General features: G+C 46.9%; 2 protein-coding genes across 3 annotated transcripts in view; both read right to left on the bottom strand.

The window, feature by feature from the left end:
* Nucleotides 1-1,244: 1,244 nt before the first annotated feature.
* ZNF691 (zinc finger protein 691) lies at nucleotides 1,245-6,514 on the bottom strand. The gene is made up of 2 exons (XM_019643677.1): nucleotides 6,436-6,514; nucleotides 1,245-2,723 (listed from the first exon to the last, which is right to left on the bottom strand). Exon 2 carries the CDS (start codon nucleotides 2,712-2,714, stop codon nucleotides 1,866-1,868), a length of 849 nt encoding a protein of 282 aa, XP_019499222.1. The 5' UTR covers nucleotides 2,715-2,723; nucleotides 6,436-6,514; the 3' UTR covers nucleotides 1,245-1,865.
* Nucleotides 6,515-8,784: 2,270 nt separating this feature from the next.
* ERMAP (erythroblast membrane associated protein (Scianna blood group)) overlaps nucleotides 8,785-12,094 on the bottom strand; it is a 15,823-nt gene continuing 12,513 nt past the window's right edge. For both annotated transcript variants that reach the window (XM_019643711.1, XM_019643712.1), the window contains exon 12: nucleotides 8,785-10,495. In XM_019643711.1, coding sequence (XP_019499256.1) covers nucleotides 9,786-10,495 — 710 coding nt within the window. In that variant the 3' untranslated portion in view covers nucleotides 8,785-9,785. The remainder of the gene's footprint in view (nucleotides 10,496-12,094) is intronic.

The raw sequence follows: 12,094 nt of genomic DNA, 5'->3' as shown, positions 1-12,094 counted from the left end.
AATCTTTAAAAATAAATAAATATTTTGAAGATTTTCAAGGAGCTGGAAAATATATGTGAAATAAAAGTGCTTTTTAAACTGTGAAGTGTCCTACAAATGTCAGGGAATCATTTGGGAAGACTCTTCTAGTTGGGAAAAATACAGGATTTGGATTTGGGCGGCAGGTTCTGTTCCTGACCTTGCCACTTACCTGCCATATAATCTTGGGCAAGTCACTTTCTGTCAACCTGTTTCTGCAACTGTCAAATGTGGATAATTCTAACTTCACAGGGTTGTCATAATTCCGTAAAGTGAAGAATGTAAACTCTGGGCGCATCCCTTCCTGGGTGGGTAGTGGGGTCACATGTGGTAAGTCAGGTCATGGGTGGTGTCAGTTCCAAGCCTGGTGCCAGATTCATTGTCAGTTGGCTACATATGAAGAGGGTCCCTCACTCTGGAGGAGCAGGACCCCAGATTGGCAAGGAGAGGGGTCTTTTGTATTTGTTGGGGGAAATCTGGGTGAACACGAAACTTCCATGTAGAAAACACTGAACTCTGCCATGTGGAACCAGGCCTAAAGCAGGGCAGGAGGCCAGGCGTGACCCTGCCAAGCTGTCCCAGGCTAGGGAACTAAACTATTGCTACTAGGACAAAGGCTCTCATTATGGGGTCATCTATCCCATCCCTCCCCTCCTACTCTCTGCTACTGTCATTTTTCCTGGGCACAGAATTAGTGGCTCAGTTAATAAAGTTGAAAAGGTTGGCACCGAGGTCCCACAGAACAAATGGTCCAGGGCCCCATCAAGAGGCCATACTAGCTCCCACCTCTAGGCAATCACGTGGTCCCAGGCCAGCCCCTTAAGTAGCTCCTTCTTCAGAAGTCAACAAGGTTAATGTAGTGAAAAGAGCATCAGCTCAGAATCAACGGAAGACCAAGGCTGAACTCTCAAGTGGCTTAACCTTTCCTCACTCGTTTCCTCATCTTATTCCCTTGAAGGTTGCTGTGACAATTAAATGAAATGAAGAGTGTACATGTGACTCGTAGGATCTATGGAATATTATATAGTGGATGCTCAATTAATTTTCCTAACTTTCCTTTCTCCTCCCTCCTCAGAGGCCTGGAGACTCAGCCTGCTTTCCTTTGCTTTTCAGAGCAACCACCACTCTGTCTTTCTTGAAATTCAACTCCATTCCGGAGTAGCTGCAGAGAGATCATCTCCCCAGCTCCCCACTTCTTTGATGCCCCCAAATAAGTACACAGGTCCTTTTCATTGAACGGTTTTACTGCTAATCACTTGGGGAACAGATGCAGGTTGGGGTGGGGACAACAAGTCACAAACATGGGAGACTGTGAAGGTCCCTGGATCATGGCTCCCTGAGGGTTTCCCTTTCATTCCTAAGGCAGGACCTCAGACATCCTCTCCAAGCCAAGGAGGCCCCTTCCTCTGGGGAGGCTGCTCCTCCCAGCCCCACTGGGGCACAGCAGATGGGAACTAGCAGGCCACTGAGTGTGTCCTAGGCAGTTCATACATAATTTGGAGGACCTCAGACAGTGATGCCCCTCTCACAGGTACTTCCTCAAGGGCCAGGGACAGTTCCCCTAATGATAGGGGCATGTACTAAGCCTACCCTATTGCTCTCTCACCCTAAGGAGATGACGCAAAGACCAGATCCTCTGACTTCCCAAGGCAAGAAATTGGCCTGGAAAGGGGCAAGGATCTTTACTCAGGGTCCCTTCTCAGAACTTCCCGGAGATCCTGGCTTCACAGGCAACAGGAAACCATTCTCCAAAGTGGGATGAAGGGCTGAGGTCTAGGGGGCAGCAGCGGATCCTAAAGATCTTCCTGCAGTAGGAGGGGTCTCTCCTCTCTCTCCCGCACTCTCCCTCAGCTGGAATCTTTCCCAGCCTGCTCCCCCATGTGCGTTTTCTGGTGGCGGATGAGATTTGAGCTCCGGGAGAAGTGTTTCCCACACACAGTGCATCGGTAGGGCTTCTCGCCTCTGTGGGTCCTCTGATGTGCTCCAAAGTTGGAGATGTCGCTGAAGGTCCGCCCACATTCGGCGCACTCGTAAGGCCTCTCGCCTGTGTGCGTGCGGTGGTGCACCCCAAAGCTGGAGCTGTTGCTGAAGCTCTTCCCGCACTCACAGCAGATGTAGGGCGCCGGCTCAAAGTGGGTCCGGTGATGCACAGCCAGCGTGGCGCTCTGGCTGAAGCTCTTGCCACAGATGTCACAGCGGTACGGCCGCTTGCCCAGGTGATCTTGCTGGTGCGTGGTGAGATCCGAGCGCCGCCGAAAGCTCTCCTGACACTTGGGACATTTGTAGTGCTTCTCTTCCAGGTGGATCCGCTCATGCCGGATGCGGTTGGAGCTTCTGGAGAAGCTCTTGCCACACTCAGAACACTTGTAAGGTTTCTCACCAGTGTGGATCCGCTGGTGTGTTCTCAGGTTGGACGTATTATTGAAGGTTTTGCCACACTGGGCGCATATAAAGGGCTTCTCATCGGCCTCAGGCTTTGGATGAGCAATGGGGTCCCCTGTCTCTCCAGCAGAGACAGTGACTTTCTGCCATGGCTTTTTTGGATGGATCCTTTGTGGCCCCTCCGACTCTTGCCCAGGATGTTTCTCCCCATCGGGGACCCGCAAACCCTGGGAGTCATCCACTCTCCAAGGCTTACCCCGTTCCCCTTCCTCAGGCAGGTGCTGTTCTGGATTCTGCTCCTTCTCACTGCCCATCTCTGAACCCTGAGAATGAACACAAACGGTCAACGCCTTTATTCCTTGGGTCAGGTCAGACCACAGGGAAACTTCTGTTTGAAGGGGTATACACCTTCCCCATTGAACCATCCATCAGAAATAGCCTCAATTAACTGGAATACTTGCATAGAACGGCTTTACCTACTAACTTTCAAGTGACAAACTTCCAGATATTTAATGCTACCAAACCAGAACAAAAAGAAGGCACTGCTTTGTCCACTACCAACAGATATTTGTACATGAGTTCAGTTTTTCTGCCTAATTGTAAGTTAACTGAAACTCCTTTTATTTTTAATCTTTTTTGAAAAACCTTCCTTAAAAGCATCCATCTAATTGCTTGCTTTCAAAATGAACATAGCAGAACCTCTAATTCTGGATGCTCTCCTAGTTGTGTACAAGGCCTAGCTTTGAATCCTCTTAAGAGTTCTACCACCCTCCCCTCCCTCAGACCTCACCATAGTCTAGCAACTAAAGGGTTAACATCGGAGACCTCCAAGACCTACTGCAGGGCCTGGGCTGTGTCTGTTGTGATGGGTCAGTACACATTTTCACTCTCAAACACCACACACAGCCACATGCATCCACACATAAAGTCACACATACATACTCACATCACACGCATAGCCATACTCACACACCAGACACATTCAGTCACATTCTCATACCACACATACACAGCCACACAGACACACAGACACTCTCACAGCACACATAGCACACACAGACATATCAAATACACCATACACAGTCCTCCCACATACAACCACATACATGGCTACACAATCACACACCATACACACATACAGCTATACTCTCACACCACATACAATCTCACACACTCACATGCCACATACACACAGATACACACAGAAACACAAACCACACTCTCCCTTCCCCCCATAGCTACACACACACAGACACTGCCCGGCACAAGACCTACCAATGCAAACATCAGTAAATGCTTGCTAAACTGCACAGACTCCTTTGAGGTCCTACAGCCAAGGACAGGGAATGAGTGGAAGAAAAAGGTACTTCTGATAAGAGGACAGTGTGGTGTTTCCTCTGGGCCTTGAAGAATTACATTTCGAAATGTAATTCCTGTGGGCTGGTGAAGATACTGTAGAGTAAAATGAACAAAGGGACGAGGGAGGGAAGCACAGACTATGATAGGACATTGATGATAGAAAATGAAAGATTAGTAATTCCTTCACATCAGCAAGTGCTTTTGGAAAACAGCAACACAGAGTGATGGAAAGGGCACTGACTACATTTAGGGTTGGAGCCCAAGTGTGACACATGCTATCTTCATAACTGAAAATTATTCAACCACTCTGAGCCTCAACTCCCACATTACTAAAACTGACACTTACCTACAGTGCAGGACTTTGTTAGAGAAAATGCCTATAATATGCTCAGTGTAGTGCGTGGCATGCACTAGTCATTCAGCAAATGACAGTTGCTACTGCAGTTGTTGAAGATGCTATATCCTAGCCCTATAGAGAATACAAGAATAAAAAAGATCCCCTATGTGATCTTGTTAGGAAAAAACAACAAAACTTTTAATTTAAAAATGGTACAAGACTGTATAGAACCTAAATTGAGAAATACGGGCAGAGCCTCAAATCTTTAAGAAGTAGGAGTCAGCAAACGTTTTCTGTAAAGCGCCAGATAGTAAATATTTAGTAACTATTTGGGGCCATAGGATCTCTGTCACAACCACTCAACTCTATTGTTGTATTGCAAAAGCAGCCATAGATAATCCATAAAAAAATGAGTGTGGCTCTGTCCCAATAAAGTTTTATTTAAAACAAAAGGAGGCAAGCTATAGTTTACCAACCCATTAAGAGTTTCTTGAAGAATCTAGATAAGCAATGAGAAAAATAATAGGCTTGCTTCACTTTCGAATATGCAAGTAACTGTCAGAAATGATTTTCTTGGTATTCACTGTTTCCTGACCATCCTTTGAAAAATTATAAACCTCTCCCACACTCAGTCCTCCTGCCGCACACTTCTCACCTTCTAACATTCCATTTTATTTATTATGTCTGTTATTTTATTGTCTGTCTTCCCCTTTTAAAACATAGTCCATGAGGGCCAGGGTCTTTGTTTTCTTCACTAATGTAACCCAAACTTCTAGAGTAGGAGCAGTCAGATAGCGTAGATCCGTAATAAGTATGTGTGGAATGAGTTGAATAAATGAAGGCCTCCTTTATGCCTCCACAGAATCTTGGACTTGCTTTCACAGTGATTTGCAATTATCTGTTACATGTCTGTTTCCACTAGTAGTTTATAAGCAACTTGAAGGCAGGGACTGGGTCGTTTTGGTTATCTCTTCCCCAGCACAAGGCCCAGGGCTCAAATGTTTTTTGAATGTATGAGTGAATATGATCTTAATTCACCCCCTGCCCGTGCCCACTCCACCTAGGGCTGCATGCAATGAGCTACACAGCCTCCACTCGCTTCCAATCCTGCTACTCTGAGAACCTATACTTTACCAAGCTCTGACTCTACCCAGGGCTGAAAACCTGTACTTTTATCCACCACACTAATGTTGGAGGGAGAGAGAGGGAGGGAGAGAAGGAGGGAAGGAGAGAAGGAAGGAAGGAAGGAAGGGAGGGAAGAAGGGAGGGAGGGAGGGAGACAGGGAGGAAGGAAGGAAGGAAAAACTGTCACTGGAATTCAGATGACACTGGCATGTCTCCTTAAAGAGATCAGGGATGTGCAGCTTCGTGGAAAAGGTGGCATTACAGCTAGGACTTGCAGGATAGGTGAGCAAGATTGGGACTCACAGAGCTGGGGAACCCACTATCTTCTGAGAAGACAGTGACAGGTAAAGTACAGAAGCACTTTCATATCCCATTTCAGAGACGTGGGGGAGAAAGGTGCCCATCCAGCTTGTGTGCCCCAGAGGCTTAGAGGTACAGGGAGGACCAAAGGTGGAAGGGTTTCAGGCAATGGAGAAGGGGCCAGGTCTAAAAAATAAGAGCCAAGAAGATGGGGTTAGTCAGATGCTGAAGGCCCAAGAACTACAGGGAAGGGATCAGGCTTGAAGTTGGTCTGAAGGGCCAACGTTCGGGCTCTTTAGGGTCAAATAAAGAACTGATGGGAGGACGCGGGTAGAGAAGCTTGGAAAGACAAGAGCTCAGGTGAAGAAGAGGGAATTGTACAGGAGAGCTGGATGACTGATCGGAGATAGAGGGGGACCAAAGAAGTCAGAGGGTCCAAGAAGATGATCAGGAGACAGGGCGCAAACGCTGCAATCAGAGGTGCCAGGGGACCGGGGCTCAAGAGGCTGGGCTGTGTGTTGTGGGTGGGGGGAAGCCGATGGCGGAGTCCGAGGGTACAGCCGTTCTGGAAGGCAGGAGCTGGACTGAGTTGCCGGCGGGTTTGGGACCAGAGGAGTGGGCGTGGAGGAGTGACCCCAAAGGTGTGGTCAGTGGCAGCGGGGCTGGAGTGCGCAAAGGCCAACAAGGGAAGGGCCGGCGGGTAAGAGCTGGGGCCAGAAGCCTGGCGCGCGGGCCGGGAGAGGGGTACAGGGATCGGGGCGGCGGGAATCACAGGGCCCCATTTGCCCCCACTGAGTTCGGGGAGCAAAGCAATAGCCTCTCGCTCCCCAAAGAGCGGGAAGGGGGCAGGTTCAGGGTCCCCCGCGAGGCAGTATCTGCCTACCCCCGCGACCTCCGGCCCAGCCCGGACCCACCTCGCTCCCGCCGCTCGGTCAGGGACAGCGCCGCCTCTGTGGGCCGGGGGAGGAGCCGGAGCCGGAACCCAGACAGGATCCTCTCTGCCTCTCTAGGATTGGTTGGTCAAGATATCCTTACCTTTCCATTGGCTACACTAGCTGCCACAACGCAAGAAACCCAGGCGGGGCCGCCAATAAGCTTTGGCCTTGGGCGTGGCCTGCTGGGAGTTGTAGTCCTGAGGAAGATCGTAGACTCCGAGAAATTTGCAGTTAGGAAACCAGAGGTGGAGATTGGGTTTCCATCTAAAGTCGTCAAATTTCCTTCTTCGCTTCAGCGTTAAAAGCCCAACGTGCGGAGAAGTTGTACGATAGATAGATCTAACCTATATAACCTCCAAGGGGTCATGAACTCAGAGTTTCTTCTTTACTTTGAGTTGGTGACTTGTCGATCATGCAGACATCCCACGAAGCCTCGAGTCCCGTGCCTCACTTGATGTTCGTAGAACTTCACAATTTAAAGTCAAAGGATTGTAGAACTGAAGGGAGTTTAAAGATCAACTAATCCAATTCCACTTGTCAGAGAAGCTAACCTTCCCTGTCCAAGAAGCCATCTCTGGGTCTCCCAACAACCCTGTACAGGCTTTTTCCAAGTCCTACGTAGTTAAACTTACCTGTCATTCATCAATCCTGACTGAGCAAGACCACTAATGTATATCCAGGATTAGTATTTTCTTTTCCAGGTTTCACTAAAAAAAAAAAAAAGAAGAAAAAAGAAAAAGAAAGTCTAACTGAATAGGTAGGCTAAAATTCTACAGGCTTCTCAAATCTGCACGGTATTTCAGAGCAGAGTATTATCTTCAGAGCTAGATAACCCAGATTTGTATTCTCAGTTCTACCACCTGGCCATTTGTAGCACCATTTTTCTCCCTTATAAAATCCCTGGCAGGATTGTTGAAAGGATTGAATGAGTTAGCATATATCAAGCTTCTGCCTCCAGAATGTCCGGTGTCTTTCCTGCTGGTACGTTCTCTTTGGTACAACCAGAGTGAACAATGTGAGTTACTTTTAAGATTGTGATATTCAGGAAAATACGTTTGAAACTGAATATGGATGAGTGAAATATAAATACTCCACATACACTATAAGCATATAATTGATTTAAATAAAATGCTGAGAAGGCAGACTCAGAAATAAAACTGTGGCTTTATTTTTAACTGTGGTTAAAGCTTGCTTGGGTGGATTCAAGGCTGCTTGGAAATCAGCCCCATCACGTGTTTTTCTCTTACCAGCCCAAAGCCTTTTCCTACAACTTCTCATTCACGGTGAAAATAACATGCCAAACAAAGAATATCAAACCTTTATTTAAGAACTACACAAAAGAAAACAAAAAATTCCAGTTGGGCACTGTGGTGATTAATTTTATGTGTCAACTTGACTGGGCTACAGGGTACCCAGATATTTGGTCAAACATTATTCTTGGTGTTTCTGTAAGGGTATTTTTGGATGAGATAAACATTCAAATCATTAGCTTGAATAATGTAGACTGTCCTCCCTAACATGGGTGGGCTTCATCCAATCAGTTGAAGGCTTGAATAGAACCAAAAAATGACCCTCCCCCCTTGTAAGAGAAGATTCTCCCTACTTGACAGCCTTCCGACAGGGACATCCACATTTTTCCTACCTTCAGACTCAAACTGAAATAGCGGTTCTTCCTGGGTCTAGAGCCTGTCTGTCTTTAATCTGGAATTACACCATAGGCTCTCCTAGGTCTTGGGCCTTCCAGACTTGGACAAAAGAAAAACCATTGGCTCCCCTGGGTCTCTGCAACTTGCTAACTAACCCTGCAGGTCTTAGGACTTGCCAGACTCCATAATCACATGAGCCAATTCCTTGTAATCTCTCTCTCTCTCTCCCCCTCCCCACTTATATATAGATAGATAGAGATGATATAGATATAGATATAGATATAGATATAGATATAGATATAGATATAGATATAGATATATAGATAGATATATAGATAGATAGATACAGATTCTGTTTCTCTGGAGAACCCAGGCTAACACAGAGTGACAGAGAGAGCTTCTGACAGACAGAAAGATCCAGTTTCTATTGGGTAGAACCAAGTACCCATCTGCAAACTGAGTCAGTATCTCTAAAAAGAGGCCAGATCACATAGGTAGCGTAACTTGATAGTGATTGGCTTCTTTCTGCAATCTACACCAAAAAATCAGGTTCAGAGGCCGGCCAAGTGGCTCAGTTGGTTAAGAGCTCGCTCAAGAGTGACAGCTCTGAGCAACAGCAGTTCCAGTCCCGACCTGACCTGAGCTGCTACTGAGCTGCCAACAGGTGGCAGGATGGCTCAGCTAAAAAAAACCCAAAAAAACTAGGCTCATTATTTTATCTTCACACCTGGTCTATCAATTTCTTATTTAAAAGCAATACTGTCTGATCCAAGAGTCTGTTTGCTACACAAAAAGTCGTCTTCCAGTATAATGTCTTGTGGAAAAAAACAATCCACACTGGTGGTTAAAACTGCTGCTTTTCTATCTAGGCCTCTCTGAATCCCAGGAGAGTATTCAAAGGGCCAATGCAATAGACTGACTCACCCGTGGCTGTCTTTTCAAGGCCACACGCAGCTGGGATGCTGTGTTTGAAGCTGTGCTTCCTAGCTCCCTGATTGTGCCTCTGAGGCTTTTCAGGGTTACGGCTACCATGTTTAAAGTCCCTGTACCTGGTTATCAACAGGTTAATTAGCTTTGAAAACATGTACATTAGCTCTGGATGTCACCAAGCTAACAAGTTAACATGTTGTAAACAGCATCAAGGAAATAGACAAGGATGGCGTGTTTTACCCCTCTGGCCCACCCCACCTCATATTCCAGAAGGAAGAAGGAACATTGCATGATCCAAAACATGTTTACTTTTAAAAAACTGGCTTTGGGGGCTAGAGGCCTGAACTAAAAAAAGGAGAAAAGCAATTCTTGATAAGTAAGGAGTCAGGCACCAGGCCCCATAATTTCGTGACTAAAAGCCGGAGCGCAGGATGAAGTCCTTCTAAATAGCCCCTTGATTGGAGAGCCCTTGGACCTCAGGGACACACATTCAACATCACCACCTAAACCCAATCTGACTGTTCATTTGGTTTTCAAGAATTCTTCCAGGGCAATGGGAACTTCAAGTCCCCAGGAGGAGATAGGATTTAGAACAGGGCCCTGGGAGAAAGGTGGTAGGAATAGAAACCACAAAAGGGTATGGATTTGGGGAAAAGAGATGAGACGTCCCAGAACCTAGTGTTGGCCCAGGAGACTGAAATCCAGAACACAGGGCTAGAGGGCCAGGGGAGCAAGTCATGAGGCACCTCCTCCCTAAAAAGAAGGAAACTCGCGCCCCTGGAGGGCTGGGCGAAGGTCAGAAGGCCAAGGCAGCGTCATGTCCTTGAGCTCCGGAAGGAACAGTAAGGAAGAGTCCACCTTCAGGGCCATATCTCCATTAGCATGGCTTTTTTCTTCTAGCTTGGGGACAGTTGATTCCTCCGGTTTCTGGAGCTCTGAACAGATGATTAAAGGTGCCGTGTTTTTCCCTCCATCATGAAGGCAAGGTTCAAAGAAAGGGCGAAGGGGGCCGGAGAACGTGTGGGTGAAAGTAAAGATGTGGGATTGGTCGGTCACATTATAGAAAGAGATGATGCCTGCTTCGTAGTCCAGGAAAATCCCCACACAACGCGGAGGCTCTTTCAGGCGGAAGGAGATCTGCGGAGACGTCAGAGCTTCGTACTGATTCCCGCGACTCTGTCGCACAAGCCAGTGTCCGTTGGCGGGCGAGGCGGTGACCTTCCCCTTCCTGCTCACTGACTCACTACACACCCCCAGAATCCATTTGGTCTTGTTTCCCACGTACACCTCCCAATAGTGACAACCATCCATGAAGTACTCGGAGCCCAGGACGCTGACGACGAAATCAAATCTCTGGGGATTGTCGGGCACAGGCTGCCTTCTGTCTCCAAGCTTCACGCGTCTGCGGTCCTCAGACAGGAAGAGTTTGGGATGCGCTGTGTCAGGGTCTAGGGTCACCGCCACTGCAGAGAGGCACAGAGAGGGGAGGTTCGGGAAGGTTAGGTCTTATGGTATCTTTGGGTAGCTTTGGAGGGAAAAAAATCTCTGGGCCTGCAACTCCTGTCATTGGCACTTTTTTTTTTTTTTTTTAAAGCTGAGCCATCCTGCCACCTGTTGGCAGCTCAGGGGCAGCTCAGCTCCAGCCGGGGGGGGGGGGGGGGCTTCATTGGCATTGGCACTATTTTGGTTCATGGTCCCCCTCCCCCATATGTACCGGAACCAAAAAAAGTGTTTTCTGCTTTCTAGAGCTGGTCATGTGTTAAGTAAAAGAGGAGAACATTTTTCATCTGTGAAACCGCCTTAATCCTTAGGAAACACTGCTTTTGTCTTTGATGGTCCAAAGGAATCTGATGGATGATAATAAACATCGGTTCTGATTTAGACCCAGAAGCCACACTGGAAGTTTCAGTCGCAGCTCTGCCACATGCTAGTTATGTGACCTTGGGCTTGTAATTCATCTCCAAACCTTAGTTTTTTCATCTATAAAATGGGAAAATTAGCAGCACCTGCATTGTAGAACTACTGTGCATATTTGACGAACTAATACATGAGACAGTGCGTGTGTGATGCTCATCTTGTTAGCCAAAATTATTGCTTATAATTACTATTTTTAAATGTTAATAGAGAGAAGGGTCTTCCTTAAAATTGTGGATTAGAAAGGTCGCAGTGGATCTCCCTCCTTCCCCCAGTACAGAAAACAGGCTCTTCTTGGAGAGTTAAATCCATGAAATGCGTACTCTGCCAAGATGGTGGGAGTAAGCCAGATGGTGAGTGTGAGAAGGGTTTGTGAGTTCTCAGAATGCAAACCAAGGTGACCTGGTGTGCTGCTCTCCAGTGGCCGCCCCATCAGTTCTATTGTACCTGCCTAAAGGAAGGTGGTGTGAACTAAAGGGGGTGGGGGTGGGGATGAGCAGCTTGGAAAATTGATAAGGATCCCAAAGCAGTGAAAATAACAGATCACATTCAAACAGCAGCAACAAAATGTGAACTATGTAGGAATACATTGAAAAAGAGATGTGCAAATCTTTTAGAATAAAACTACAAAACCTTTTGTAGTTTACGTTGTTGGGGCATCTGCTCCACCCATTCCCTTCTTCTCTGAGAATCTCAATCACCAACCCTCAAAAAAACTGATCAGCAGAGGAAGAAGAATGTGGCAGATGTGTAGACAGAGACGGCAGCTCAGGCCATTTACCCAATTGTGGGGTGAGAAGGACTCCCCAAACCTGCAAGCATGGAGGAGACTACACAGGAAAAGATTCATAAATTTGACTACATAAAAAATAAAACACTCATGTGTCATAAAAATAATACAAGGAGATTAAAATGCAAATGAGGAACTCAGAAAAATAATTTGTGACAAATAGGACAGAGAGTTTCCACACTTCATATAGAAAGAACTCTCACAAATCAAAAAGTAGCCACAATAGGACAGGAGCAGACAAGTCACCAATAAGAAATACAAATAACGGGCCGGCCGAGTGGCGCGATGGTTAAGAACTCGCTTGGGATGCCAGAGGGCCCCGGTTCGGATCCCACATATGAGGGCCAGTGACACTGCC

The sequence above is a fragment of the Hipposideros armiger genome, unplaced genomic scaffold (assembly GCF_001890085.2).
Source record: "Hipposideros armiger isolate ML-2016 unplaced genomic scaffold, ASM189008v1 scaffold_82, whole genome shotgun sequence".
Classification (NCBI taxonomy): Eukaryota; Metazoa; Chordata; class Mammalia; order Chiroptera; family Hipposideridae; genus Hipposideros; species Hipposideros armiger.
Note: the sequence above shows the minus strand (reverse complement) of the source record. Positions and strands in the feature narration are given on the sequence as shown.